This window comes from Arvicanthis niloticus, chromosome 24 (assembly GCF_011762505.2).
Source record: "Arvicanthis niloticus isolate mArvNil1 chromosome 24, mArvNil1.pat.X, whole genome shotgun sequence".
Taxonomy (NCBI): domain Eukaryota; kingdom Metazoa; phylum Chordata; class Mammalia; order Rodentia; family Muridae; genus Arvicanthis; species Arvicanthis niloticus.
Genome location: NC_133432.1, coordinates 15,087,462 through 15,114,470, shown reverse-complemented (window position 1 = coordinate 15,114,470; position 27,009 = coordinate 15,087,462). Strand labels below are relative to the sequence as shown.

Genomic DNA, 27,009 nt, shown 5'->3' with positions numbered 1-27,009 from the left:
TTACTACATATATTAGCCCATTTTGGTCTCTTAACTCACAGCTATCTTCCTGCCTCAGTGTCTCCCTAGTGCTAATATTAAGTATGCCTGGCATAAATCTTGTTTGTTCCTTTTATTTTCTGAGACAAGGTCTCACAGTGTAGCCTTAGCTGTCTTGGAACTTATTGGCTGTCCTGAAACTCAATATGTAGACCATGCTGGCCTCAAACTCATAGAGATCTATCTACCTGCCACTGACTTCCAAATACTGAGTTTATAACCTTGTGCCTCAAAGTCTGTAAATTGTAATATGTACTGTGTGCCTTTTATTGGTTACAAAGTTTCCTACAAATATCTCCCTACTAGACTTGAAAATCAGAGAATGTAAATCTATTTTCCATATGTTCATATGTAGCCTATTATTGAGATGCATGTCCTCACCGGCTTTTCTTCTGGTAGGTCAGTGATTTTTCTGATTACTTTGTATTTAGTTGAATAGATCTGCAGTTAATGTGCTGTGTTTTGAATGATTGCAGTTTAAATCTAAAACATGCATCTGACATCTAGCTATGTTTATTACTGAGCAGTGTAACCATGGGCACATTACTCAGAATGGAGGTGTTGGGGATAGAACCACTAGTGCTGTTCTTAACCACTGAATCACACCCCTGCCCCCAACCTGTTTGCTAAACCTTCTGCTCATATTCCTCTATTCTTCAACCCAGTCTGAGTTTTGCTTATAATGGGTGCATAGCAGGTACCCGTGGAGCCAGTGCTGTAACCTCTGTAGAGAAGCTGATTTGATAGGTTTTTGTTTGTTTGTTTGTTGATATTTTGGTGATATGTGTGTATCTCTGTAGAATAAGTTTCATAAGTTGTCATATATGTATTGATTTTTCAGAGTCTGTCATGAACCTATTATATTGAGTATCGTAAATTTGATTAGATACTGCTGCAAGGAAAGTGTACTAATTAAATTCTTCTGGCTTTTCTTTTTTAGTTTAAATATGGAAAGATTTCTTCCAAACACAATGGGAGTGTGAAAAAAGGTGTTATTTTTGCTACCTATTCTTCCCTTATTGGTGAAAGCCAGTCTGGTGGTAAATATAAGACCAGGTTAAAACAACTTCTGCACTGGTGTGGTGACGACTTCGATGGAGTGGTATCCTTCAGTAGAAACTGTTGAGTTTTAATAGCATGAAGAGTTACATGGAGTTAGACCTTTAGAAAACATGAGATTGAGTGAGTTTTGGGGGGATGATATAGTTAGAGTCCCAGGATTCCAGTTCCAGGAAATTATAAAGTCACTGTCAGGTGTTTCGTGGGTTACTATATTCTCTCTTCCCCACTGGGGTTCACGATGCCTGTTCCCACGATAAAGGAGTGTTTGAGGAGACTGAGGAAGCAGTATTTAGTACCTCCCACCTTATTTGCTTACAGTACAGCTCTTGCTGTCCTGAGAACCCCACGTTCTGAAGTGCTGTTTTAACTTAGTTGTCAGTTGCTTATGGTTTCCTGAAACTCCACCTGTAGAGCATAGTTCTTGCCTCAGTGGATCCTTTCCTGCATTCTGTCAAGAAAGAAATTTTGCAGCTGAAGTGACTGAATGCCTCAGATTTTTAGTATACAGGAAAGGAATAGAGACAGGGCAGGGAGAGGTTTTTTTTTTTTTTGTTTTTGTTTTGTTTTGTTTTGTTTTTGTTTTGTTTTGTTTTGTTTTGAGACAGGGTTTCTCTGTGTATCCCTGGCTGTCCTGGAACTCACTCTGTAGACCAGGCTGGCCTCGAACTCAGAAATCCGCCTGCCTCTGCCTCCAAAGTGCTGGGATTAAAGGTGTGCACCACCACTGCCCGGCAGGAGTTCTTTATGTATGGAATCTTAAGACCCCTGTAGGCCCCTGTTCTAATCAACCACACTCTGAAATAGGTAGTTCCTGCCCTGTGATATATTCCTCAGCTCTTCCTTACAGATAGTGTTTGATGAATGTCACAAAGCAAAAAACTTATGTCCTGTTGGTTCTTCAAAGCCAACCAAGACAGGCTTGGCTGTTTTAGAGCTTCAGAACAAATTGCCAAAAGCAAGAGTTGTATATGCCAGCGCCACTGGTGAGTATACATTTAATCAGAAAGATATATGCATGTTACCTTTTGCAGCTATAACATTTTTGGATGATTACTAGGTGCTTCTGAACCACGCAACATGGCCTATATGAACCGTCTTGGAATATGGGGCGAGGGGACTCCATTCAGAGAATTCAGTGATTTTATACAAGCTGTAGAACGCAGGTAATGAGACTTGTGGCACTGTTTTTGCCAGAACTGTTTCTGTGTGGAATTCCTGCTTTGTGTATTGAAAGTTACTGTGTGTTTTAATTTTGTTCAGAGGTGTTGGTGCCATGGAAATCGTTGCTATGGATATGAAGCTTAGAGGAATGTACATTGCACGACAGCTGAGCTTTACTGGAGTGACCTTCAAAATTGAGGAAGTTCTTCTTTCTCAAAGCTATGTTAAAATGTATAACAAAGCAGTCAAGCTGGTAAGAAGTGTTGTCAATGTAGTTAATGTGCCTGGTAATTATTTTTCATGAGTATTATCCATTGAAACATTTTCAACATAGAAGAATGTTTTTTAGACTCTAAAACAATAGATGATCACAGTTGCTTATTTGAGCTTATTTTCTGTGTTTTTATTTTTTATAGTCATTCATATTTAGTTCAAATTGAATTCAAAATTCCAGTATAAACATATCTTAAAATGATGACTCTAGGTAGTCTACTTTGTGAGACATTTACATATGAGCATCCTAAAAATTGTCCAGGCATTCCCGAGTGACTGCAGATTATTTTGGTTGAGTTACTTTTAATTTTTGTGAAGATGGAGGTCTCACTGTGTTGTTGTGGCTCGTCTAGAGTCCCTATGCTATGTAGATCAGGCTGGCCTTGAACTTACAGAGATTCTCATGCCTCCTGAGAGATGGAACTAAAGGCATGTGCCAACATGTGTAAGGGATCACTTTTAAGTAACAACATTCAATGATCTATGTAATATGTTGTCTGTGTTTTCAGTGGGTTATCGCTAGAGAGCGATTTCAGCAAGCTGCAGATTTGATTGATGCTGAGCAGAGAATGAAGAAGTCTATGTGGGGTCAGTTCTGGTCTGCTCACCAGAGGTTTTTTAAGTACCTGTGTATAGCATCCAAAGTGAAAAGGGTGGTACAGCTCGCCCGGGAGGAAATCAAGAATGGGAAGGTAAGTTGGAGGATATCTGGTGTAGTCTTTGCACAGCTAGCTAGTCTTTGTGGAATGAGATCTTTTACTTGGAATAGTCTTTGATGGTGGGGAGCAGTGTTTTTCTCTGTAACCCTGTTATAATTCACTCTGTAGATCAGGCTGGCCTAAAATAAGCTTAGAGATACACCTACTTCTGGTTCCTTTGTGCTGGGATTAAATGTGTACACCACTGCTGTTTGGCTAGTTTAGTTGGTTGTTTGGTTGGTTGGTCGGTTGGTTGGCTTTTTGAGACAGGGTCTCATTATATAGCTCTGGATATCCTGGAACTCAAAATATAGATCAGGCTGGACTCGAATTCACAGGGATTCAAGTGTTGGGGTTAAAGGCTAAAGGCGTGCACCACTATGCCTAGTTCTGGAGTAGTCTTTTAAATGGACCAAAAATACTACTAAAGATACTATTGCAGTAAGATTTTAAGTTCATAATTTATTTTATCATTGGTTTAGTTTTGAGCCAGTATTGTTCTGTAACATAGACACTAATTTGGTGGGTTGTCTAGGCTGAATTCCTCACGGCAATCTTCCTGCCTCAGCATCACAACTACTAGGATTGTAGATATTTGCCACCATAACTTGTCTTGTATTAAAGAGTTTGAAATATCCTTAAAAAGAAATTCTAAACCAACAATGGTACTGCACACCTTTAATCTCAGCACTGGGGAAGAAGAATAGGTGGGTCTCTTGAATTCAAGGCCAGCCTGGTCTACACAGTGTATATTCTAGGAGATTAAGTGTTAAACAGAGAAAACCTGTCCTACAAAACAGGAAAAACCAGAAAAGTGCCAGGTAGCGTGTGTGTGTGTGTGTGTGTGTGTGTGTGTGTGTGTGTGTGTGTATAGTTCTAGCACGTGAGAGATAGACACTAGAGGATCTCAAGCTCAAGGCCAGCTATGGCTATATCATCGTTTGAATTGGCCTTCAGTGATGACTGTTTAGAAATTTCAGCTTAGTATAACAGATAAATGCTGTCTAGTTTGTTCAGGAGTGTTCTTTTCCTAAGTAAGTATTACCCTAAGCTTGCTAGCTTTGGTTGGTTATGTATCTGCTTAAAACACAAAGGGTTGCCTTGCCAGTGGTGTTAAACACCTTTTATCCCAAAGTTTGGGAGGCAGAGGCAGGGAGATTAAGGACAGCTAGTACTATAGAGAGTGAAACACACACCCACGCACACACACACATACAACACAAAGCACTAAGCATTATGCATTCCGTGAGGTCAGGGACTTTTGTCATGTTCTCTATAGTGTATTTCCTCTGACTTTCTGGGGATTGGAAGGAGACAGGGTCTTTTCTTATCCCTGGCTGTCTGAAACTTAAGAGATCTGCCTGCCTCTGCCTCCTGAGTACTGGAATTAAAGGCGTGTGCTCCCATGACTGGGTTTCTCCCTTTTTGATTAGCTAGCTCACATAGAATAAATGATGAATCCCAAACTACTTAAATGTGTTGGGTCAGTTTTTGACCTTAAAAAAAAATTTTTTTTCTAGATATTTAGCATGTGCCTTGGTGAAAAGCCATAGTATATTACTCATAGCTGTGTATTTTGTGTTTTTCAGTGTGTTGTAATTGGTCTGCAATCTACAGGAGAAGCCAGAACTTTAGAGGCCTTGGAAGAGGGTGGAGGAGAACTAAATGACTTTGTTTCAACTGCCAAGTAATGTCTTTACATTTCTTTTTGAATATTCAGTTAGATGAAGCTTTAGCATTTCCTTTAAATGTTGCCCTCATCTGAGTTTTCAGGGTTCCGTGCTTTCCTCCTTTGTAATAAATCTGGAAAATCATAGATAGATAATGGTGATCCTGAAAGGCTGAGCATTTTGCTGACTATATATATAGAGTATTTAAGACTTAAGAAAGAGCGGGGTTTTGTTTTATAAATCTTGAAGCTGGTTTAACTTCAGATTTAGTGTTGTGTTTTTCAAATCACCCTTGCTCTTTTGAGTGACACTTAGTCTGACATATCATAAAATCTGCTCTAAGCATTCAATTTTGGGGAATGGAAAGATGGCTCAGTGTTTAAACCCCTATTGCTCTCCTATTGGACCTGACTGTAGTTCCCAACACCTATGTGTAACTCTTAGCCCCAGGGTAGCTCAGTGCCCTCTTATCTGTGAAAGTACCTACATAGCATGTACCTCATAGCCCTATACAGACAGACATTTAATTTCTTTTTAAAATAAAATTTTACAAAGATGAAAAGTGGAAATTGAAATTATAACTTCACAAAGCTTTAAATGATGATAATTGAAGACCAGAAATAGTGGCACCTACCTTCCTTTGTTCCTCGCACTGGGGAGTCAGAGGCAGCAGGTCTGAGAGTCTAAGGCCATTCTAGGCCATGGTGAGTCACTGTCTTAAAATCCTGAAGGGAAAAAAAATAGTTAATTGAGGGAACTGAAGAGATGGCTCAGTTTAGGAACACTGTCTGTGGTTGCTCTCAACTACAACTCCAGTTCCAAGGGCTTTGACTCCCTCTTCTGGCTTTTTAGGGTACTAGGTGTGCATGTGGTTAACAGACATACATGTAGGCAAAAAGCCATATATATGAAGTAAATTTAAACATTTTTATTAAATCTTACAAAATGTTCAGTGATAATAAATCATCATGATAGCTTTGAGGCTGTGCTGTACCCTTTTGGGGGATACATCCAAGAGCCTTGAGAATTTCTGTCACTGAAAACTACTTGTGAAATAATCTTTCTGTTTTGAATCATTGAGAAATTTCTACTATTCACATGTTAAGCTACTTGGGTAGTATTTCATTTATGTTGTTAGTGTGGAGCATACTAAGTTTCAAAGACATCTTTAAATGTAAAAGAGTCTTGCTATATTTTCCAGGCCAGCCTTGAATTTCTGGGCTTAAGACATCTCCTGCCTAAGTCTCCTTCAGTAGTTCTGACTACAGGCAAATACTATTATGCCCTCCTTAAACCCTTTATTCTTAATAGCTTCTTGTGTATGGATAGTGTGTGTATGTGTGCACACCAGTGTGTAGTGCATGCTCCTGTGTACGTACTTATAGACAGCAGCAGGTTGAGTATCTTCTTTTGCTCACTCACTCTTGAGGAAGGGTCTCTAAACTGAAGCCCTGCCATTTCAGCTAGACTGACTGGCTAGTGAGCGCTCAGGATCAGTTTCTCCGCCCTCCTATGTTTGGGTTACAGCCCATGCTGTTTTTAATTGTTTTGTCGGGAATTTGCACTCGGGTTGAGCAACCTCTTATGCACTGAGCCGTTTCGTCATTCTCTGTCCTACTGATTAAACACTACAAAGTATAAGAGATGGGTGTATATCCTGCGTAATGCTATTGGACAGGCTTCTCTTAAAATTTACTTGAGCTGAATTATGAAAATTGATGAAATTTATGAAATAAAACATATTAAATATATTTAGTAAGGACTTTACAGGTACCACATGAAGTAGTAAGATTCACTGCTTTTTTCCTACAGAGGGGTATTGCAGTCACTGATTGAAAAACACTTCCCTGCTCCAGACAGGAAGAAACTTTATAGTTTGCTAGGAATCGATTTGACAGCCCCAAGTAACAACAGTTCACCAAGAGATAGTCCTTGTAAAGAAAATAAAATAAAGAAGCGGAAAGGTGAGTGCTTTGCTTTAAGTAGTTGATGCTGACTGTGCTGTTGGGCTCTGTTTGGAGTTAGTTACTTTATGCTCCTGCCTCTCCTGAGTAGGAAGGGGCTGATACTTTTTCCTGTTTTGTAGTCTTAGGAAATTAGAGGGATGGTTAGGATTGTTCTGGGTTCACTTAGTCTTGTGTTGTCAGAGCTTCTGCTTTGTCACATTGTATTGGCTGGTCAGTGCCCTATCCTCCCACCCCTGGTTTTGGGTAGAACTTTGTAGTGCTTGCATTCTTCCTGCTTCAGTTTTTGGAGCATCTGGGGTTGCAGGAATTATGTTTGCCTTTCTGACTAAGACTTAAGAGGCTTTGGTGTACTTACTAATTATTAGAAATTATATTCATGTTTGTTAATTAGCTTGGATTGTTATAAACTAGAATATGTAATTGGGTGTTTTTTGTCCTGTTTGACTAATGACCTGACACTCTTGTAATCATTGCAGAAATGAGAAGATACACATTCTTCATATTGAAATCTTTTTTATTACATTTGTTCATGGGTGCACATGTATCACTGTGATTGTGGAGGTCAAAGGACAAATTGCAGGAGTTGATCCCCTCTTGACTATGTAGGTTTTGGGGTCCTCCTCAGCTCCTCAGGCTTCCAGACAAGCACTCTGCTGAAGCATTTCAGTGGTTTTCATATTTGTAATGTGCCTGAAGTGAGTGAGTGGGTATTGCCACTGTAGCACACCCCTGTACATTTTAATTGAGGAGCACAGGAAGTAATGGTGTCCTATGATCAGTAGTATCTTAGAGAAGCTGACATGTTGCTGCGTCACAGGAAGTTAGATTTTCCCTGTTCCATTAATAAGAGTTCTTGGACTGTTGGTTTGAATTTATGAGCATTCAAAATCTGTTTTTTTTTTTTTTTTTTTTTTTTTTTTTTTAAATATTAGATAATTCAAACCAACAATTTTCCTTTTTTTTTTTTTTTTTTTTTTTTGTTTTTTGTTTTTTGTTTTTTTCGAGACAGGGTTTCTCTGTGTAGCCCTGGCTGTCCTGGAACTCACTCTGTAGACCAGGCTAGCCTCAAACTCAGAAATCCACCTGCCTCTGCCTCCCAAGTGCTGGGATTAAAGACATGCGCCACCACCGCCCGCCTGGTGACTTTGGTTCTGTTTGAACTTAATCTTGAGTTTTTATTTAGTTTTATGATTTGAGAATTTTATGCATATAATATGATTTGCTCCAGCTCCTCATTTTCTTTTCCATCAGTTTTGAGTTTATTGATACATCTGGTTTTTTGTTGAGTGCCTATACCTCAGTTCTTGGTTCTTGTAAACTTGCTTTGTTCTTCCTTCTTGCTGTCTGCACTTCTCATTAGACTCAACTCACAAACTAAAATATTACACAGTAGGTCTTTAGAAACACTAAATTTAGGCTGGGCAGTTGTGGCACACACTTTTAATCCCCGAATTTAGGAGGCAGAGGCAGATGGATCTCTCTGAGTTTGAGGCTAGCCTGGTCTACAGAGCAAGTTTTAGGACAGCCAGGGCAACACACACACACACACACACACACACACACACACACACACCTGAAAACAAACAAAAGCAAAAATACACAATGAATTTCTAGCTGATTCTTGATTGTTTGTGGCTTGAGGGTAGGTGAAGAAATTACTCGAGAAGCCAAAAAAGCACGGAAAATTGGTGGCCTTACTGGCAGCAGCTCTGATGACAGTGGAAGTGAGTCTGATGTCTCTGATCATGAAGAAAGCGACTATGAGAGCTCTAAAAACATGAGCTCTGGTGATGATGACGATTTCAATCCCTTCAGAGATGAGTCCAGTGAAGACAATGAGGATGGTGAGTTCACTCAAGTACTGCATGTGAGCAGGAGACTGAGATGTTGTGTTTGAAGTAGAGGCCAGCCAAGGTTACACAGTGGGACCCTGTCTCAAAGACAAACAAGAAAGAGAACCTTTTCTGGGTGCTGGAAAGATGGCTCAGTAGTTATACCCTTCTTGCAGAGAACCTGAGTTCATTTTCTAGCATCTAGGTCTGAGGGCTTGTTACTTCCTGTCTCCAGCTCGAGGAGCATTTGACCTCCAAAGACACCTGGCGCCAGTCTCCATATAAATACATACAAATACCTTTGATTAAAAATTACTCAAACCTTTAAAAACATAAATGAAGCTGTTGGATTTGTAATCCAACAGATTCTAATCTTATTGTAGAACAAGCTTGTCTGTCTACTAGAGGTTTGACTCTAAGGTAAAAGGAGGTGATCTCAGCTTTGTGCCCTTTTTGATACTGGGAGTGGGTCTCACTATGTAGCCCTGGATGATGTAGAACTGTGCATTCATTTATTTATATTAAATTTTGGGTGAGGATGACTTTACTCTGGATCACATCCTTCTCCCTCAGGATTCCTGAGTTCTGCCATCAAGGGAATGCAAGACCAGGCCATCCGTGGGCTTGCAATTTTTAACGAGAATATGGAATGATACCTTTCTGTGTATGAATGAGTGCGCTGGACACTGCTAGTTGACAATACTTCTACAATTAGTCTGCAAAAGTAAACTTACCTCCTCCTTTAAAGATTCCATAATGTCCTATTAAGTTATTTGATACATATTTGCTTGATCTTTTTAGATCCGTGGTTAATTAGGAAAGACCATAAGAAAAACAAAGATAAAAAAAAGAAGAAAAGTATAGATCCAGATTCCATTCAAAGTGCCTTGTTAGCATCGGGTCTTGGATCAAAGCGGCCTAGTTTCTCCTCTGCACCAGTCATCTCACCTGCTTCCAACAGTGCACCAGGTACCACACAGAAACTTCTGCTTGGAAATGTGCTATTGATGAAGTCAGGATTGAAGTTTGACCGATGATTAACAAATATTCTTTATCAGCCAACAGTAACAGCAACAGTAACAGCAGCCTTATAACAAGTCAAGATGCTGTTGAAAGGGCACAGCAGATGAAGAAAGACCTGCTTGATAAACTAGAAAAATTAGCAGAAGACCTCCCTCCTAACACTCTGGATGAACTTATCGATGAACTTGGTGGTCCTGAAAATGTGGCCGAGGTAAATAGATGTGCTTAATGCTGTGTTCCCTCTTGATAGCATTTTCGTCTTTTAAAGAAAATTATTTTAAAGGTTTTTTTTTTAATTTTTAAAAATTTGTTTATATATAAATATGAGTGCTATATTTGCTCTATGAGTGTATGACAGAAGAGGGCATCGGATCCCATCACAGATGGTTGTGATCTACCCTGTAGTTGCTGGGAATTGATCTTACAGCCTCTGGAAGAGCAGTCAGTGCACTCGACTGCTGAACCATCTCTCCAGTCCCTTTTTTCACTTTAAATTCTATGCAATGAATATCCTTAAAAGTCTCTTTCTACTTTATTTCTCATGATATGACTACAGAAATCCTGTCCTCCTTGTTTGCTTGTCTTGTCTCTGCTTGGCTCCTGTTCGCCTTTTGTGATTGTGACCATGTTCCAGTTTTTTATGTTGCAAATGTTTCTTTGTTCCCAGTGACAACTTGTATCATCCATGTTTGGTGTTCCCAGCCAGTTTTCTTAAATCTCTGTTGATGTTTCTCTCTCAGATGACTGGCCGCAAGGGCCGTGTGGTGAGCAATGATGATGGCAGCATATCCTACGAGTCAAGGTCTGAACTTGATGTGCCTGTGGAGATTCTAAACATCACGGAGAAGCAGAGGTTTATGGATGGAGACAAGGTATTTTTTCCCATAGGTGCTTTTCATTAGAAGGCGCCTGTATATTTTCAGCTTGAGCTTCAGAAGGATCTGTTTTCCATTTCTCCACACCCATAGCATTGGTTATATGCTTATTGGAAAAGTTTTTTATTAGTAATTGTACTGATTTTTACATACTCACATTTCTATAAGGTGAATGCAGTCTAGATTCTGTATTGTGCATGAGAACCTTTGAGCTCTTAAATGCACAAGCCAGGTGAGGTGGTACACTTTAGAAGTGGAGAGAGGATCGATTGGGAGCTCATTCTTTTTGGCTGCATTTTCGAGCAGGAGTTTTAAACTAGGTTGGAATATATGAGACTTTGTCTGAAATTTTAGATTGAGAAATAGTAGGGATACCTTAATGTGAATATAAAAACAGTAGGTCATGGTAGCAATTGGTTTAATCTCTGTTTTCCCTCCCTTTTTCCCTTTTCTGTGTTATTTTGCAAAGCTGCCATTAAATATCCACTGGACCATTTAGGACAGGAGTCATTTTGGCTGATGATTTCATACTTTTAGCCTATGAGGAATACCTCTGTTCATGTTGAGACAGTGAATGGAAACAAAGAAAAAACAAAAACAAAATGGGACCACAAGAAAGGTTTAACAGAGCCCAAAGAATTTGTCCCCAGTGGCTTCCTTGTTTCAACTACACCCCACTTCTTACTCATTATATAATAAGTATAAAAAATCTGGCAAGAGAAGTCCTCAAGATTTAATTGTCTCACTAGTCATCTGGCAAGGAAAATCAGCTGTTAGCATAGTGTCATGATATCTAATGTCATCTAATTTGTAGTCTAGAACAGTAAGAGTACTGCTGGCAGTGGTAGCATACACCTTTAATCCCAGCTCCCCAGAGTAAAGTCAGCTAGATCTGTATGAGTTTGCGGTTGGAGTGGCCACCCTGGTCTTACTTTAATCTGTGCACTCAGGCAGAGAGAGGCAGGTGAGTTTCTGTGAATTCAAGGCCAGCTAGAGCTCTCTAGTAAGCCTATGTCTTGATTTAAAACAACAACAAAAGAAAAACCCATGTGTTCAGATTACTGGTGTCCTTTGAGTTTTCGTTTTTGTTTTGTGCCATGTGTATTAAGGTAATTTACAATGTATGGTTTGTAGGCTCTCATTCATATCTGACCTTGAAGGCATCTTGAACACCTAGGATTCTTCTTTAGACTCCTTCTATTTTGTGTGTGTTCCCGGTAGGATTCCTAAGCATGTTTTCTATTAATTACTGTGCTTTACTCTAACTACTTGGAGCCTTATTCATGAATTTCCTCAAACCCTAGGATTCTCAGATCCATTCTTATCCATCTGCTTCGATAATTATAAACATTTTGCTTATGACATTTTTTTTGAAAGAAATAGACTTTTAAAAAATAGACATACATTATTTTGCCAGGCTGCCAAAATTGTCATGCATACCTTAATCTCAGCACTCAGGAGACAGACAGGTAGATACCTGAGTTTGAGGCCAGTTTCAACTACAGAGTGAGTTCTAACACAGCCAGGGATTATCTCAAAAAAGCAAAACTGTATTTTATATGTGTGAATGTTGTGTTTGCGTGTGCTCACTGTGCTCAGAGAGGCCAGAGGAAGGCATGGAGTCCCTAGAATCAGAGTTAGAGATAGTAGTGTGTGCAAGAGCAGGTGTTCCTATCCACTGTGTTCTCTCCAACCTAAAGAAAGGAATTGCTTTCTTAAAGTTTTATGTGTATTGTCTTTGTACATGTGGATTTTTGTTTTGGTTTGTTTGTTTGTTTGTTTGTCTGTCTGTCTTTCTAGACAGGGTTTCTCTGTGGAGCCCTGGCTGTCCTGGAACTCACTCTGTAGACCAAGCTGACCTTGAACTCAGAAATCCGCCTGCCTCTGCCTCCCAAGTGCTGGGATTAAAGGTGTGCGCCACCACAGCCCGGCTTTTGTTTTATTTTATTTTGTTTTGTTTTTCTCTCTTTTAAATTTTATGTATATGAGTGCTTTATCTATATGCACACCTGCATAACAGAATAAAGCATCAGATCCCATGACAGATGGTTGTGAGCTACCATGTGGTTGCTGGGAACTCAGGACATCTGGAAGAGCACCCAGTGCTCTTAACATCTGAGCCATCTCTCCTGCCTTTGTTTTTTTGAGACAGGTTCTTTTTGTATCCCTGGCTGTCCTAGAACTATGTAGACCAGGCGGGCTTACAGTTCAGAAATCTGCCTGCCTCAGCTGTGATTAAAGGCTGAGGCCACAATTCCTGAATTTCTCCTCCTCTTCCCTGCCTTCCCCTGTCTTCCCCTCCCCTCCTCTCCCTTCCCTTCCTTCCTCTTTCTTCCACAGTTTTCATTGTATAGCCCTTGTTGGCCAGGAGCTGTCCAGACCAGATTGTCCAGACAGTTCACCTGTCTCTGCCTTTCTTTTCTCTAAGTGTTGGGATTAAAGATGCATGGCGCCACTCCCACTTGTGTGTGAATGTTTTGCCTGAGTGTATATACATTCACCAAGTGTGTTCTGGGTGCTTCTGGAGGCCAGAAGACTCTTTCTGGTACCCTGGGATTTGAGTTAAGAGTTTATGTGATTATCTCATGAACCTAGACCCAAGTATTTATCAAAATCAGTATATTGCTAAATCCTATTTTTAGAAATTATTACCACTTTTTTTTTTAATTGTGTAGAAGTATGTTTGTGAATAGGCATGCTATGGCAGTTGTGTGGAGATTAGAGGATAACTGGGAGTCAATTCTCTCCCTCTGCTACATTGACTGCTGGGATTGAACTGAAGTTATCTGACTATGCAGAAGTTGCTTTTTCCTACTTACAGTTTAAACAAGATATTTCTGTTGTGTACATGTTTCTGTGTTGGCTAAGTGTGTGGCATCATATGCCTGTAATTTTGGAACTTTTGGGACAAGTCTGAAGCAGGTGGATCCTGAGTTTTAGGGTAGCTTTGTCTACATAAGAGACTGTCTCAAAAAGATTTTTACTCTTTTTCCTCTTAACCCTTTTCCTCTCTCTATTCTTTTTCTTTAGATAGCACCTTACTCTACCTAGTCTGCCTTCATTTTCTCCAATTTCTAGTTTCAAGTGATTCTCCTGCCTCAGTCTCTGGAATAGGCAGGACCACCAGTTTTGTCTTTTTGAGCCTGGGTCTTGTTGTGTACCCCAGGATGGCTTTGAACTCATTTTTCCCTCCTGCCTCAGCCTCCTGCATTCTGTGATTACACTATGTACCATCATATCTGCACCCTTCGTGTTCTGGCCCTTAAACTGAGGGCCTCATGCTTGTTAGGTAAGCACTCTCTACTTATAAGCTGCATTACTGGCATTTTCCCCACTTACATCAGGATTGGTGGTGACAATCAGACCTTCCTGCATGCTGTGCAAGCCCTAGATGGCTACAGGACACATGGTCTTGTCTTCTACTTCACAACTGTCTACTGTATATTATGTTTCCCACCTATTCTAAACTGGCTGCAGCTTGCCTATGTACTCATGCTTAGTAGTAAGGGAGACTGGAACAGCTAATCTTGACTCTAGACAACATATGCTCAGCTGACACTAGGGCATCTCATTACTATGAAATGAGATCAGGGTACATACTAGTGGGAAGTTCTCTTTCCCTTTGCTCAGAGGTGATTTTTGTTTCCTTTTTTAATTTGATACAGAATATCGCTATTATCTCAGAAGCCGCCAGCTCAGGTATTTCATTACAAGCAGATCGGAGAGCTAAGAATCAAAGGCGAAGAGTTCACATGACTTTAGAGTTACCCTGGAGTGCTGATAGGGCGATTCAGCAATTTGGTAAGTGTCTCCACTGGGTCCCACTGGGAGGAAAGGTGAGAGTATCTGGGAGTCCGCCTGTATGAGATACCAGGAGCTTTTGGAACTCTCAGATTCTATATTGGAAGTTTGTTCCCTCTCTACTGGGATGTGCAGTGAATGATGAATTCATTTTTGCCTGTTTTCAAATGGTATTGAGATCTCTGGTAGGATTGCAAAGGGGTCCTGGCCTTCCAGAACAGGGTTCTCAGAAATATCTTCATTGTAGATTAGTATACTATGTGGGTCTTTCACAGAAGCCCACTATTTCCACCGTTGTTTCAGCTCTTAATAGCTCCATGTGGGGTACATTACTCTTCCTTTTCATATGCATGGTCCTGTGACTTGGTGATCTACACATGACATCCAAAGCTATGTAGTAACACTGGCTAACCAAATGATGGCAGCGTTTGGACAGTTATGGCAGGTTCTGATCCTTGAGTGATGATGCCAATGGTTAGAGTTTGAATTGCTGTTATGGTGAGCCGAGGAGGGTTTATCATCTTTAATTTTTCTTTTTAGGGTATTTTGTTGGTACTAGCTTGGCCAGGCTGATGTGCAGGCTTGTACTCTCAGCACTTGATTGGTAGACACAGAAATACCAGGTTTCTTAAAGCCTGACTTAAGCTGCATAGTGCATTTGAGGCTGCCCTGGACTACATGAGACCTCATCTCAATACCTATTAAGTATTAAAGCTATGAATTAGGGTCTCAGAATACCCTATTTCTGCCTAATGAACGTGATCATTGAAATGTACAAATTTTTGTTACAGGAAGAACACACAGGTCAAACCAAGTGACTGCTCCAGAGTATGTCTTTTTGATTTCGGAACTGGCTGGAGAACAGAGATTTGCATCTATTGTTGCTAAGAGACTTGAGAGTTTGGTAAGTTTTGAATTGTGTTAGATGTGCATCACAGATGGTTTTTTGTTAGCTGACTTCTGGGGAGGTTGATAAGGGTTTGACCAGGAGTTCTGTGTTTTGTCAGGGGGCACTTACACATGGCGACAGAAGAGCAACGGAATCTAGAGATCTGAGCAGGTTCAACTTCGACAACAAGGTATATTTCAGTGTCTCTAGTGGTACTAAGTACTCTACTTACTTGCTGTTGTTAGCTTTGCCTTCTATATCTTCATATGAGACAGGACTTGACACATTATATATCTGTACGCACGTTTTTTATTTCCTGTTGGAAAACATTCCTAGAGTATTTCAAAAAACATCAAGATACGTTATTAGAAATAAAAGAAGTCATTAAGGTATTGAATGTCTGCTGTCTGAAAAGGCACAGAATAAGCAGTCCTAAAACATATGTCTGTTGTTTCTGAATATTTGGTACAATTATAATTTATAGCATTTAATTGGTTCAAAAATTACCCAAATGTTGAGCCTGGTTAAAACATCATTTTTTGTTTTATTACAGTATGGAAGAAATGCTTTAGAAATTGTTATGAAATCCATTGTAAACTTGGATTCTCCTATGGTATCACCACCTCCAGACTACCCTGGAGAATTCTTTAAAGGTAACTTAAAAATGATTATACTTGGAAAAAAGATATTTTTGTTGGTATAGTGTATTCCAATAATCCCAGGAGTAGACTTGGTGAGACAAGATGATGATGATTTCAGGACCAACCTACAGTTAGTCCTTGTCTATTTAAAAAAAAAAAAAAAAGATGAAATCAGGGTATAGAGAGATAGCTCAGCAGTTAGGAACACTAGTTGCTCTTGGAGAAGACCTGGGTTTGGGACTCATTGCCTAGTTGGTAGTTCACAACCATCAGTAACTCTCACAACCATCAGTAACTCCAGTTCTGGGGTATTGAAAGCCATCCTCTGGCCTCCATGGACACTGCACACATGTGACACCAATCATACATATAGGCAAGACACTCATATAAATAAATAAATCTTGAAAGACTAGCATAGTGATACAGGCCTTTAATCTCAGTACTCAGGAGACAGAGGCAAATAGATCTCTGAGTTGGAGGCTAGCCTGTTCTATAAGAGTGAGTTCCAGGACAGCCAGAGTTACCTAATGAGACCCTGTCTTGAAGGGAGGGGGGGGGAACAGTAACTTAATCTTCAAAACAAAAATTTAAAGCCAAAGCCAAGTAACAATAAGACAGACACATCAAATGGGTGCCCATCACATGTGGTTCATAACATGTCTTTCTCCTTTTGTGTTTGAGAAGTCTTTAGTGAAAATCTTTGAGTGTTCACTTTTTCAACCCCTTTTACAATGTAAAGATTGCCTAGATAGCCACAGAGAGAGAGAGATTGAGTGTGTGTTATAGTTAATATCCATATGATACAAAGAGGGAAACGTCCATTGAATTGTCTAACCTTCACATGTAAAAGTATCTATGCTTGTGTATATAAAAAAATAAAAATTTACTTTAAAAATAATAATAATACCTGGACTAGAGAGAGAAAAATGGCTCAGCAGTTCAATGTATTTGCTGCTTTTGTAAAAATACCTGGGTTCAGTTCTAAGTACCCACATTGGTGCTCATAATTCTTTGTAACTATTTCTTGAGGATGTGAGGTGCTATTCTGGTGCCAGAAGGAATCTTTGCACAGAGTGCACATGCATTCATATAGACAAACATACATATTCATAAAAATCAAAAGAAATAACCTTTTATAATTCTTTCTGTTTTTGTGAGTACCTACATGTGTGTGCCTGGTATACAGTGCTTGTAGAGAAAAGTTGTTTTCATTATGACAGTAACTTTGGGTTGTTTTTTAAATTTTTTGTATTTTGGTTTTTGTTTTCTAAGACGGGTTTCATTATGTAGCCCCAGCTAGCCTGCAAATCCTAATATAGATACTATTTGTATATCTTTGTTGGAGACCACACATAGTTCTCTCTGTGTGTTTTTGTTCTTTTCAGTTCTTGGGATTGAAAATGGTTTGGGGGGGCTGGAGAGATGGCTCAGCGGTTAAGAGCACTGACTGCTCTTCCAGAGGTCCTGAGTTCAATTCCCAGCAACCACATGGTGGCTCATAACCATCTGTAATGGGATCTGAGGCCCTCTTCTGGTGTGTCTGAAGACAGTGAAAGTGTACTCGTATACATTTAATTAATTACTTATTTAATTAATTAAAAAGAGAGAAAATGGTCTTGGGCCTACCATGCCAGATGTTTAGCACTTAGCTACACCAGCAGACCTATCTTATAAAAGTTCCATCAAGCCAGTCATTGCTGCTGGACGACTGTAATCCATGCTCTTGGGAGGCAGAGGCAAGTGGATCTTGGTGAGTTAATGCAGACTTTGTTACAGGACTTCCGGTGCTACATGACGAGACCCTGTCTCAGGATTCAAAGGGAGTTCTATCAGGTTTCCTATGGCATGTTCGCTGCTTATTCAACATTTACCATTTTTAGTGTTTTACATTAGTTTTAGGTAAAACTTAAATGAAAACATTATGATGTCTTTATGTACTCGGAAGTCAGCTATTATCCTACTTGTGCAAAATTGTTACAATTCTGTATCTGCGCTTCTAGATAAAGGGTCAAGAATATATAGAGTGTTCTTGTTAAAAGATAAGGGTTTTTTTTTAATGTTTTTTTCTTTATTTTAATTAATTGAGTGTTGGGGCTAGGTGATCAGAGTTCATAGCATATGTGGAGGTCAGAGGCTTAGCAGCAAGCATTCTTACTTACTGAGCAATCTTGGCAGCTCTATTTTAGTTTTTTGAGACACACAGGTTGGCCTAGAACTCACCCATGCTGAACTTTGAACTTGAAGCTATTCTGCCTCAACTTCTTTAGTGTTCTTTTAATGAAGGGAGGGGAAGTTTTAGTGGTAACAGCCTAGAGTTCAGTCTTTAGTACTACCAAAGCCACCAGAAACAGAACAACAGGCATTCATTGTGAGGTTTGTTGGGTTAGGGTTTGGGGTTGGATAGAGATTATTGGGTACATTGGTTACCAGTTTAATACAGATTTCTGGAATAGAACAAGATACATAGGTTGATTCATTTTTATTTCATGTGCATTGGTGTTTTACCTGAATGTATGTATGTGGAAGGTGTCAGATCCTCTGAAACTGGATTACAGGCACTTATGAATGGCCTTGAGGTACTGAATTAAACCCTGCCTGGTCCTTTGGAAGAGCAGCCAGTGTTCTTGATTGCTCAGCCATCTCTCCAGCCCCTGTACATTAAATCTTCATGCTAGATCAGCAGCTCGTTATGTTATTTGGATTCTGAAGATTTTTTTATAATTTTGTTTTCTTATAGATGTTCGGCAAGGACTGATAGGAGTTGGCTTGATTAATGTAGAAGATCGCTCAGGAATTCTTACTCTTGATAAAGGTAATGTCACACTGTATGTGCATTTAACTTGTATTAATGGAACCTTCCTTATGCTATTGTATACTAAAGAAGCCTCAACTCATAGGTGACTTTGGGGAAATCTGGTTCTTTCCTTCCACTATGGTTTTGAGACAGTCTGTTTCTGCATCTGTACTGACTGCTTTAAGCCCATTGGCTCTGAGTTTCTGGGTGAATTTCCTGTGTCTGCCTCTTCTCTCACTATAGAATTTCTTAAATTAAAGATGGGAGCCACAGGATCTGGCTTTTTTTACATGGTGGTTTGGTAATCAATTTCATTAGGTTTAGGTGGGAAGCACTTTGATAAGTTGAATCATTGAATCACCTCTGTGATTTTGTGTTTTTGTGACAGTCACACTCTTGGCTAGATTTGCCCTACTGGTCTCATGGCAATATTTTTGCCTTAGACACCCTAGTGCTGGGATTACAGGTAGTTCTAGAATGTAAATCAGAGCCTTCTGTATACTGGTAAAATGCTGTTCCACTGAGTTATCTGAAGCACTCTTTGGTCTGTTTTTGTTTTGTTTGGTTTGGTTTGGTTTGCTTTGTTTTCCTGAGACAGGGTTTCTCTTTATAGCCCTAGCCTTCCTAGACATCACGCTGAAGAGCAGGCTGGCCTTGAATTTAGAGATCTGCCTGCCTCTGCCTCCTGAATACTGGGACTAAAAGTGTTTGCTACCATGCCCAGCTTGAAACCTCCTTTGCACTTTGTTGTTTATTTACTCATTTATTTTTAGCATTTGTGTCTATGCATAGGAATTGTTAAAAATAATCATCCATAAACATGTAACAGGGAAGGGAAGGGAAGGATAACAGGGCAGGCAGAAAATAGCTTCATATTCATCCTATCCTGGGTTTCATGGTCTCCCACAGACATGTGCTCACAAGTTATGGACCATCTCTTTTTAAAAAAAAAAAAAGATATTATTCTAACAGGATCTTATGGTTTTTTGGTTTTTGGGTTTTTTTTTTTTGTTTTTTTGTTTTTTTTTAAACAAAATCTCAATCTTTGAACTTTACTGATGAAGACTTGGGAGGCAGATGCTGTGGTGAAAGCCTGCTAGCTTAGAGAGGCAGAGAAGGCACCCAGCTAACCCTCCTTCTAGAACAACAAAAACCTTCTAACTGAATGTCCTTCCTTTCTATTTCCTGTTGTCTCTCTTTATCTGTTTTCCTGACTCCCCCTTACTCTCTGTGGGTTTTTGTTAATAATCATATGTTCACTACCTGTCATCTGGTTATTGCTCTATCTCTTGACTGTGGTTGACTTTATCCAGTTTAGAGCATTCAAGCAGAAAGCTCTTAGATTAAAATTGTGTGCTAAGACTGAGCCATGCCAGAACTGAAAACAGTTTTTTTCCAGTAAATAACATAATCTTGGATTCACAGTGCAACCAGATATCCTGCAGTAGTCCTGTTTATGCTACAGTCCGTTTCCTTAGGTCCCTAATGGTGTCATTACTTTTGTAGTCACGTAGACTTTATTCTCCAATTGGTTTTTGGCAATGACTTCAATCATTTTGGCTGGATCTTGAATTGTCTTAAACTTATTGATGCTGAAACAGTCTCTCATTTGTTTGTTTGCTTGTTTGCTTGCTTGCTTGCTTGCTTGCTTGTTTGCTTGCTTGCTTGCTTGCTTGCTTGGTGGGGTTTTTTGTTTGTTTTTTGTTTTTAAATTGTGTCTCCCTGGATGTCCTGAAACTCACTATGTAGACCAGGCTGGTCTTGGAACTAAAAGACATCCATCTGCCTCTGCCCTTGAGTGCTCTTCAGGTTTGAGACAGTCTCACTGCATGAGCCAAGTTAATCTTTCACTTACTCTGTATGTAGTCTAGTGTAGGTCTTGAACCAATTGCCTTTGTTTTCTACATAGCTGGGATAAGCAGCATGCACTTGGACCAGACCTTTATGACTAGCACTGACTACAGATATGACCAACCTTGTTGCAGGGTTCTTGGTTTGGGTTGGTTTGGGTTTTTTTTGTTTCTTTGTTTGTTTGTTTTGGTTTGTTTTGGTTTGGGGGGGTTGTTGACAGGTTATTACTGTGTAGTCTATGCCAGAACTCTCTATGTAATCAAAGTTGCCCTTCAGCTTGCAACAGTCCTTCTGTCTCACCCTTCCAAATGCTTGCATTATAGGTGTAATAACTTGCATTACTCTGTCTGGCTAAGTTTTAAACAAATGCTGAATCCATGTGCATAACATAATTGCATTGTGGTTAAGTTTTTAAAAAAAGTATCCGGAGCTGCGTATAATGGCTCATACCTTTAATTCCAACACTAGGGAGTCAGAGGCTGGAAGATCTCTGAGAGGTTGGGGTCAGCATGGTCTACAGAGGGAAATTTCAGGACCAGTAGGGCTATTACACAGAAAAACACTGTCTCAAAAAGACAAACAGTATTTGAATCCAGAAACAATTCAGACATAAGTAGTTTTCCAAAGCTCCATGCATTCCACTTCCAGGGTTCAGTCACCAATTTAGCAGTTGAAGTTAAAATTTAATGTTGGGGTCTAGCCCCCCTTCCCTCTCCCTCTCTCCCTCCCTCCCTCCCTCCCCCCCCCTCTCTCCCCCTTTCTACCCCTCTCTCCCTCTTCTCTTTGCAAGTGCCCCTTTTTTCTCTCTCTCTCCCATCCCCCCTTTCCCATGGTGACTTCCATGGCTTTGGTCCTTGGGGACAATGAATTTGCCCAAGTGTAGCTTCCCAATAAACCTACCTTTAATTTAAAAATATATATATATGTGTGTGTGTGTGTGTGTGTGTATATATATGTGTGTGTATGTATATATATATAAGCTGTGTGTAGTGGCAGAAAAGGTGTAATCAATTCCACCATTGAGGAAGTTAAAACAAGATGGAGACTGTCTCAAAACAAAAGAATTTGGACTCTCCAACAATGGCTTAGCAGTTAAGAGCTTACAGAGGATCTGAGCTCAGTTTCCATTCGAGTACACACACCCTCACACACAACTTGCTTTTATTCCCAACATTTAGGAGGCAGAGGCAGATGGATCTCTGTGAGTTCAAGGCCAACCTGGTCTACATGAGTGAGTTCCAGGACAAACAGGAATACAAAGAAATTCTAATTTTAAAAATGTAAATAGGTTGGAGGAATGGCTTAGTGGCTAAGGGCACTGGGTGTTCTTCCAGTCAAAACTTACCCATATGTTGAGAATAAACATATGTTAAATTAAATCTAAAAGACTTGATGTTGGTGAACCACTGTTCTCGTGTGCTAAATTATGTTCAAGGAAAAGTTGGAAGTTGGACTGTCTAGTGAGTGTGTCCTGCTTTGCCTATGGCTGGTTACTGTACTGCAGCCCCACAGTGAGGGCACAGCAAAAACTGGGGAGAGGACTCCACTTGGAAGTCAGACTTTGAAGGTTTGCTTAATTGAAGAATAAAATTTTAATTTGTCAAGGGAATTCATGGGATTTTTCTTACAATCTTGTCTTTACAGACTATAACAATATAGGAAAATTCTTAAACAGAATTCTGGGCATGGAGGTACATCAGCAGAATGCATTGTTTCAGTATTTTGCAGACACACTTACTGCAGTTGTTCAGAATGCCAAGAAGAATGGAAGATACGACATGGGAATCCTAGGTGAGTGAGGAAACTTACTATACTCTGTGCTCCTGGTCTAGAGTATTTCTCCATTTTACACACTTCTGTTTCTGTCTTAAGATCTGGGTTCTGGAGATGAAAAGGTGAGGAAGAGTGATGTGAAGAAGTTTCTAACTCCAGGATATTCAACCTCTGGCCATGTAGAGTTATACACAGTAAGTCTATGTATATGTACATGTTTCATACTAGTGTTCACATACCTGAGCTCCATTTAAATCTCTACATGTCTTTCACAGATTAGCGTGGAAAGGGGAATGTCCTGGGAGGAAGCAACCAAGATTTGGGCAGAGCTGACTGGACCAGATGATGGCTTTTACTTGTCATTGCAAGTACGAATTGAGTTTTCTTCAGAGTCTTACCAATAACATTTACTTTTTGGTTCTTACTTTTTTTTTTTTTTTTTTAATTATTTATTTCATATATGTGAGTACACTACCACTGTCTTCAGACACACCAGAAAAGGGCATCAGATCCCATTACAGATGGTTGTAAGCCACCATGTGGTTGCTGGGAATTGAACTCAGAACCTCTGGAAGAGCAGATGGTGCTCTTAACCACCGAGCCATCTCTCCTATGGCTTTAGGTTTTTCCTCTCTTCTCCTCCCTCCCCTTCCCCTCCTTTCCCTTCTCTTTCTTTCCAAGATAGATCTTACGATATAGCCCTGGCTGTTTTGGAAAACTCTTGTCACATAGACTAGCCTTGAATTCACAGTGGTCACACTGTCTCACTCTTCAGCACACCATGCCTGGCTCACCTTAACCATTACAATTTTTAATTATTCATCTATTATATATATAGGTCTGCATGCCATATCAGGCTTAATGTTGTTCTATGTTTACAGAATGTCTTGTTTTTATGTTTGTCTGTATATAGAGTGTGGGCCTAGTATACACAAAGGCCAGAAAGGGCTTCAAGTCTTCCTTGAACTGGAGCAGTTGTATTTCCGTGTTCTGGAAGATTGTAGTAGTTACAGAGTAGACTCTTCTTTTAGCCCTTGGTTGTAGTCCTGTGGGTCAATGAATGTAATCTCTTCTCATCAGTTACTCAGTGGTTCCTGCCTGCCTTTGGTTTGCTTTGTCTGTTTAGTGTTCATTTTGGAGTAGAACGGGCCTGAGGAAGGCCTATGTAAACAAGGCTGCTGTTGAGTTTGTGCCTCTGGTACTTCAGAGATGTTGTTACTTCAGTGACACCAATAGTGTGGTGTACATTTTCCTGAGTACATTAAATGTGTCTCTCAAATGGTAGAGATGGAACCTGTAGCCACCAACTTAGCTCAGGTTCTCACTGTGTATCAAGGCTGGCTTTATATGTACATCAGACTCCAGAGTGCCAAGTTACAGGCATGGACTGTCCACCATACTGGGCGAGCCTTTTCCAACAGTTAGCTTTTTGGAATATTGTAGTTATCTCATAATTTGATGGTATTCTAATTTTCTTTTATTGTTTTATAGTAGAGGTATTTGCTTTTATCTGTTATAGAATCTCTTATTGAGTATTGGTAGCATACACCTTTGATCCCAGCACATCAGGAGCAGAAGCAGGTAGATTTCTGAGTTCAAGAACAGCCAGAGGCTACAGAGAAACATTGACTCAAGGTTTTTTTTTTTTGTTTTTTTTTTTTTTTTAACTTTTGAGGCTTCTCTGCTGTGACTCCATGTACATAGAACAAAATAAGTGTTCAGTGACAGTTTCTAAGGTCTCTGTGGATGAGAAGGTAGTTACGGAGTCACACCTTGCCAGAAGCTGTTGGCATTTGATGGCTGCAGGAAAGAGGATCGGCTGATACGTTGTGCACACGCCAGTAGATAATCCCACGCTTATGCACATTTGCTTAGCACTGATTGGACACTGGGTATAAAACAACCATGAGTATAAAACAAGTTGCAAAGGGAATGTTGTACATTAGCTCTGGGGTCTAGGGGAAGATGGGGTGACAATAATCAAAAATACATTCATGGATATGTGAAATTCTCAGTAAGAGCCAGGCCAATGGCAATGGTCAATCCTGAAATCAGGATACGTACAAGTAACATGTTATGGACTAAGCAGGTTGTGTTTATACTTTTAAGAATGTGTGTGATAGAATGATTTACAAAATAGAGGCCATGAATTTGAGAGAAGTTGGGAGCATGTGGGAAGAGACAAAGGGGAGAAAGGATACATTTAATTTAAAAATTTATACTTGGTGGTGGTGGCTGACACCTTTAATTTCAGTACTTAGTAGGCAAAGGCAGATAATCTCTGAATTCAAGAAATCTTGTCTCAAAAAAAGGGGAAAAGGCCGGGTGGTGGTGGCACACACCTTTAATCCCAGCACTTGAGAGGCAGAGGCAGGCGGATTTCTGAGTTTGAGGCCAGCCTGGTCTACCGAGTGAGTTCCAGGACAGCCAGGGCTACACAGAGAAACCCTGTCTCGAAAAACAAAAAAACAAAAAAACAAAAAAACAAAAAAAAGGGGGGGGGGAAGAGGAAGGAAGGGGAAAAAATTCTCAATAAATAAATGGATGTATAAGAAAACTTGTGTGGATACAAGCATAGGAACTCACATTGGAGGTTGAGGTGGGAATACCCTGAGTTCCAGGCTAGCATGGACCACAGTGAGTTCCCTATTTGGTGGGATATTTCAAAAAAAAAAAAAAAAAAAAAAAGCAAAAACACTGTTGTGACCCTTAGTTTAGTCAGAGTAACAAAGTAGCCTTCCCTCAGCTTAAAGCCTGAAGTGTGGTTATATGGTTACATAACTATCTGGTGTATCTTTTGTGCTGAATTTGCTGCTGTGATGATATGATAGAATATTTTTAATTATGTAGGATCAAATTCTTATAGGTTTTCTGTTGTTCTTTTAATAGATAAGAAACAACAAAAAAACGGCAATCTTAGTTAAAGAAGTAAACCCTAAGAAGAAACTATTTTTAATTTATCGACCAAACACTGGGAAGCAACTCAAATTAGAAATTTACGCTGATCTGAAAAAGAAATATAAGAAGGTATTTTCTCACTTATATATTGTATTATGTCAATGCTTACTTCATGATAGGAAGCCGTATCTTCAAAGTTTCTGGGTTCAAGGATGATGACTCTTGTACAGTAGCATGTTTTTTTAATACACTGCTATTGCAGTTTTAAGGTTACTACCCATTGAGACAAGATAAGCATGTGATCTTCAATACCCAAAACCTGCAGCAGTTCAGTAAGGGACAGTCCTTCCAACAAGCTTTTGATTTGCCATGAGTATGCTGCATGGTTTTACTCCTATAAATTTCCAGATAATAGTCAATGCTTTTCCCAACATTACTTCTGTACCTTCTGGAAAGTATTGTCTTAACTTTCTGGGCACTCTGATTTGGAAGTAACTGTTTAACTAGCTCCCTGCAAAGCTCATCCCACAAGCGGCTTTGGCTACCTTTCTTGGTGATATTTCCATCCTGCTACACATGGGACTGGGCTTCCTGGTGAAGATTATGTTGTCATTGTTGTTGACTGCCTTTGATGCTAGTGATTAGGTCAGCTATCCAGTTGTTGCAGTATGATTTTCCTTTGTCTTTGCAGGTAGTCTCTGATGACGCCTTGGTACACTGGCTGGATCAGTATAACTCCTCTGCAGACACCTGTACTCACGCATACTGGTTAGTGCTTCTTATCACCTCACTTAACTTCTTTAAGTATAGTTAAGATTTTTTTCTGTTTTGGGGGGTGAAGATGCTGAATCTTCTTGTCATCCTATTGTTTCTACCTCCCAAGAATGGTTGAGCCGAGCCACAGTGCTTGCCTAAACACATTTTCATTCTTTATGAATATCTGATTGTGAGTAAATATCAAGTTGTCTGTTGGTAGGCACAGTTTACTTCATCAGAATTGTATGTAGAGACTTGCCATGGTAATCAGCGCATATACTACCACACTTAGGACCTTCCCGATCATCCTAATATACGTACGGAGTGGAGTCTAGCCTGGGCTACGTTGAAACTTTGACTTATGGCCTTAATTGCTATTCCTCTGGTAAAACTTGGATCTCACTCCTTTTCTCTCCCTCATTCTCCTCATTTTGTTCGTGTGTGTGTATGTGTGTGTGTCTGTCTGTCTGTCTGTGTGTCTGTGTGTGTGTGTGTTGGAGCTAACCATGAAACTTTGTCTGAAGTTGAGGCCTTGAATTTGACACACTCTTCCTACCTTATTCTCCTGAGTACTGGGATTGTTCCTGCTTGCACCTGTATCCCTTTTGCTTTCTCTTTGGTTTTAAAAAACAAAAAACCCTTACTCTTTGGGTCTGGTAGCTCATATCTACAGCCTCATCACTCAGGAAAATTTAGACCTGAGGCCAGAGTATACAAGACCAGGCCTCAAAAACAAATGGAAAAAAAAGGAGCTAGAGAGCTGGGCATGGTGGCACACACCTTTAATTTCAGCACTCAGCAGGTGGATCTCTGAGTTCCAGAACATCCTGGTTTGCAGAGTGAGTTCCAGTACAGCTGGGGAAACCCTGTCTCAAAACAAACAAACTAAAGATGGGGTGGGAGCTGAAGAGATGGTTCAGTGGGTAGAAGTGTCTTCCGCTCCTTTGGGAGACCCAGGTTCAATTCTTAGCATCTATGTTAAGTGACTTGGCTACCTGTAACTTAG

The 27,009-nt window shown here is 39.9% G+C and overlaps 1 protein-coding gene across 1 annotated transcript in view; it reads left to right on the top strand.

The window, feature by feature from the left end:
- The window catches only part of Sbno1 (strawberry notch homolog 1), a 36,569-nt gene that overhangs the window by 5,742 nt on the left and 3,818 nt on the right, over window positions 1–27,009 (top strand). The window contains exons 6-26 of the mRNA XM_076922896.1: window positions 980–1,141; window positions 1,949–2,084; window positions 2,159–2,264; window positions 2,362–2,515; window positions 3,045–3,227; window positions 4,823–4,920; window positions 6,716–6,867; window positions 8,517–8,714; window positions 9,504–9,671; window positions 9,761–9,936; window positions 10,466–10,597; window positions 14,266–14,401; window positions 15,193–15,305; window positions 15,409–15,480; window positions 15,844–15,943; window positions 18,669–18,743; window positions 22,221–22,367; window positions 22,449–22,543; window positions 22,625–22,717; window positions 25,239–25,376; window positions 25,939–26,015. Of these exons, the coding sequence (XP_076779011.1) occupies window positions 980–1,141; window positions 1,949–2,084; window positions 2,159–2,264; window positions 2,362–2,515; window positions 3,045–3,227; window positions 4,823–4,920; window positions 6,716–6,867; window positions 8,517–8,714; window positions 9,504–9,671; window positions 9,761–9,936; window positions 10,466–10,597; window positions 14,266–14,401; window positions 15,193–15,305; window positions 15,409–15,480; window positions 15,844–15,943; window positions 18,669–18,743; window positions 22,221–22,367; window positions 22,449–22,543; window positions 22,625–22,717; window positions 25,239–25,376; window positions 25,939–26,015 (2,711 nt within the window). The remainder of the gene's footprint in view (window positions 1–979; window positions 1,142–1,948; window positions 2,085–2,158; window positions 2,265–2,361; window positions 2,516–3,044; window positions 3,228–4,822; window positions 4,921–6,715; window positions 6,868–8,516; window positions 8,715–9,503; window positions 9,672–9,760; window positions 9,937–10,465; window positions 10,598–14,265; window positions 14,402–15,192; window positions 15,306–15,408; window positions 15,481–15,843; window positions 15,944–18,668; window positions 18,744–22,220; window positions 22,368–22,448; window positions 22,544–22,624; window positions 22,718–25,238; window positions 25,377–25,938; window positions 26,016–27,009) is intronic.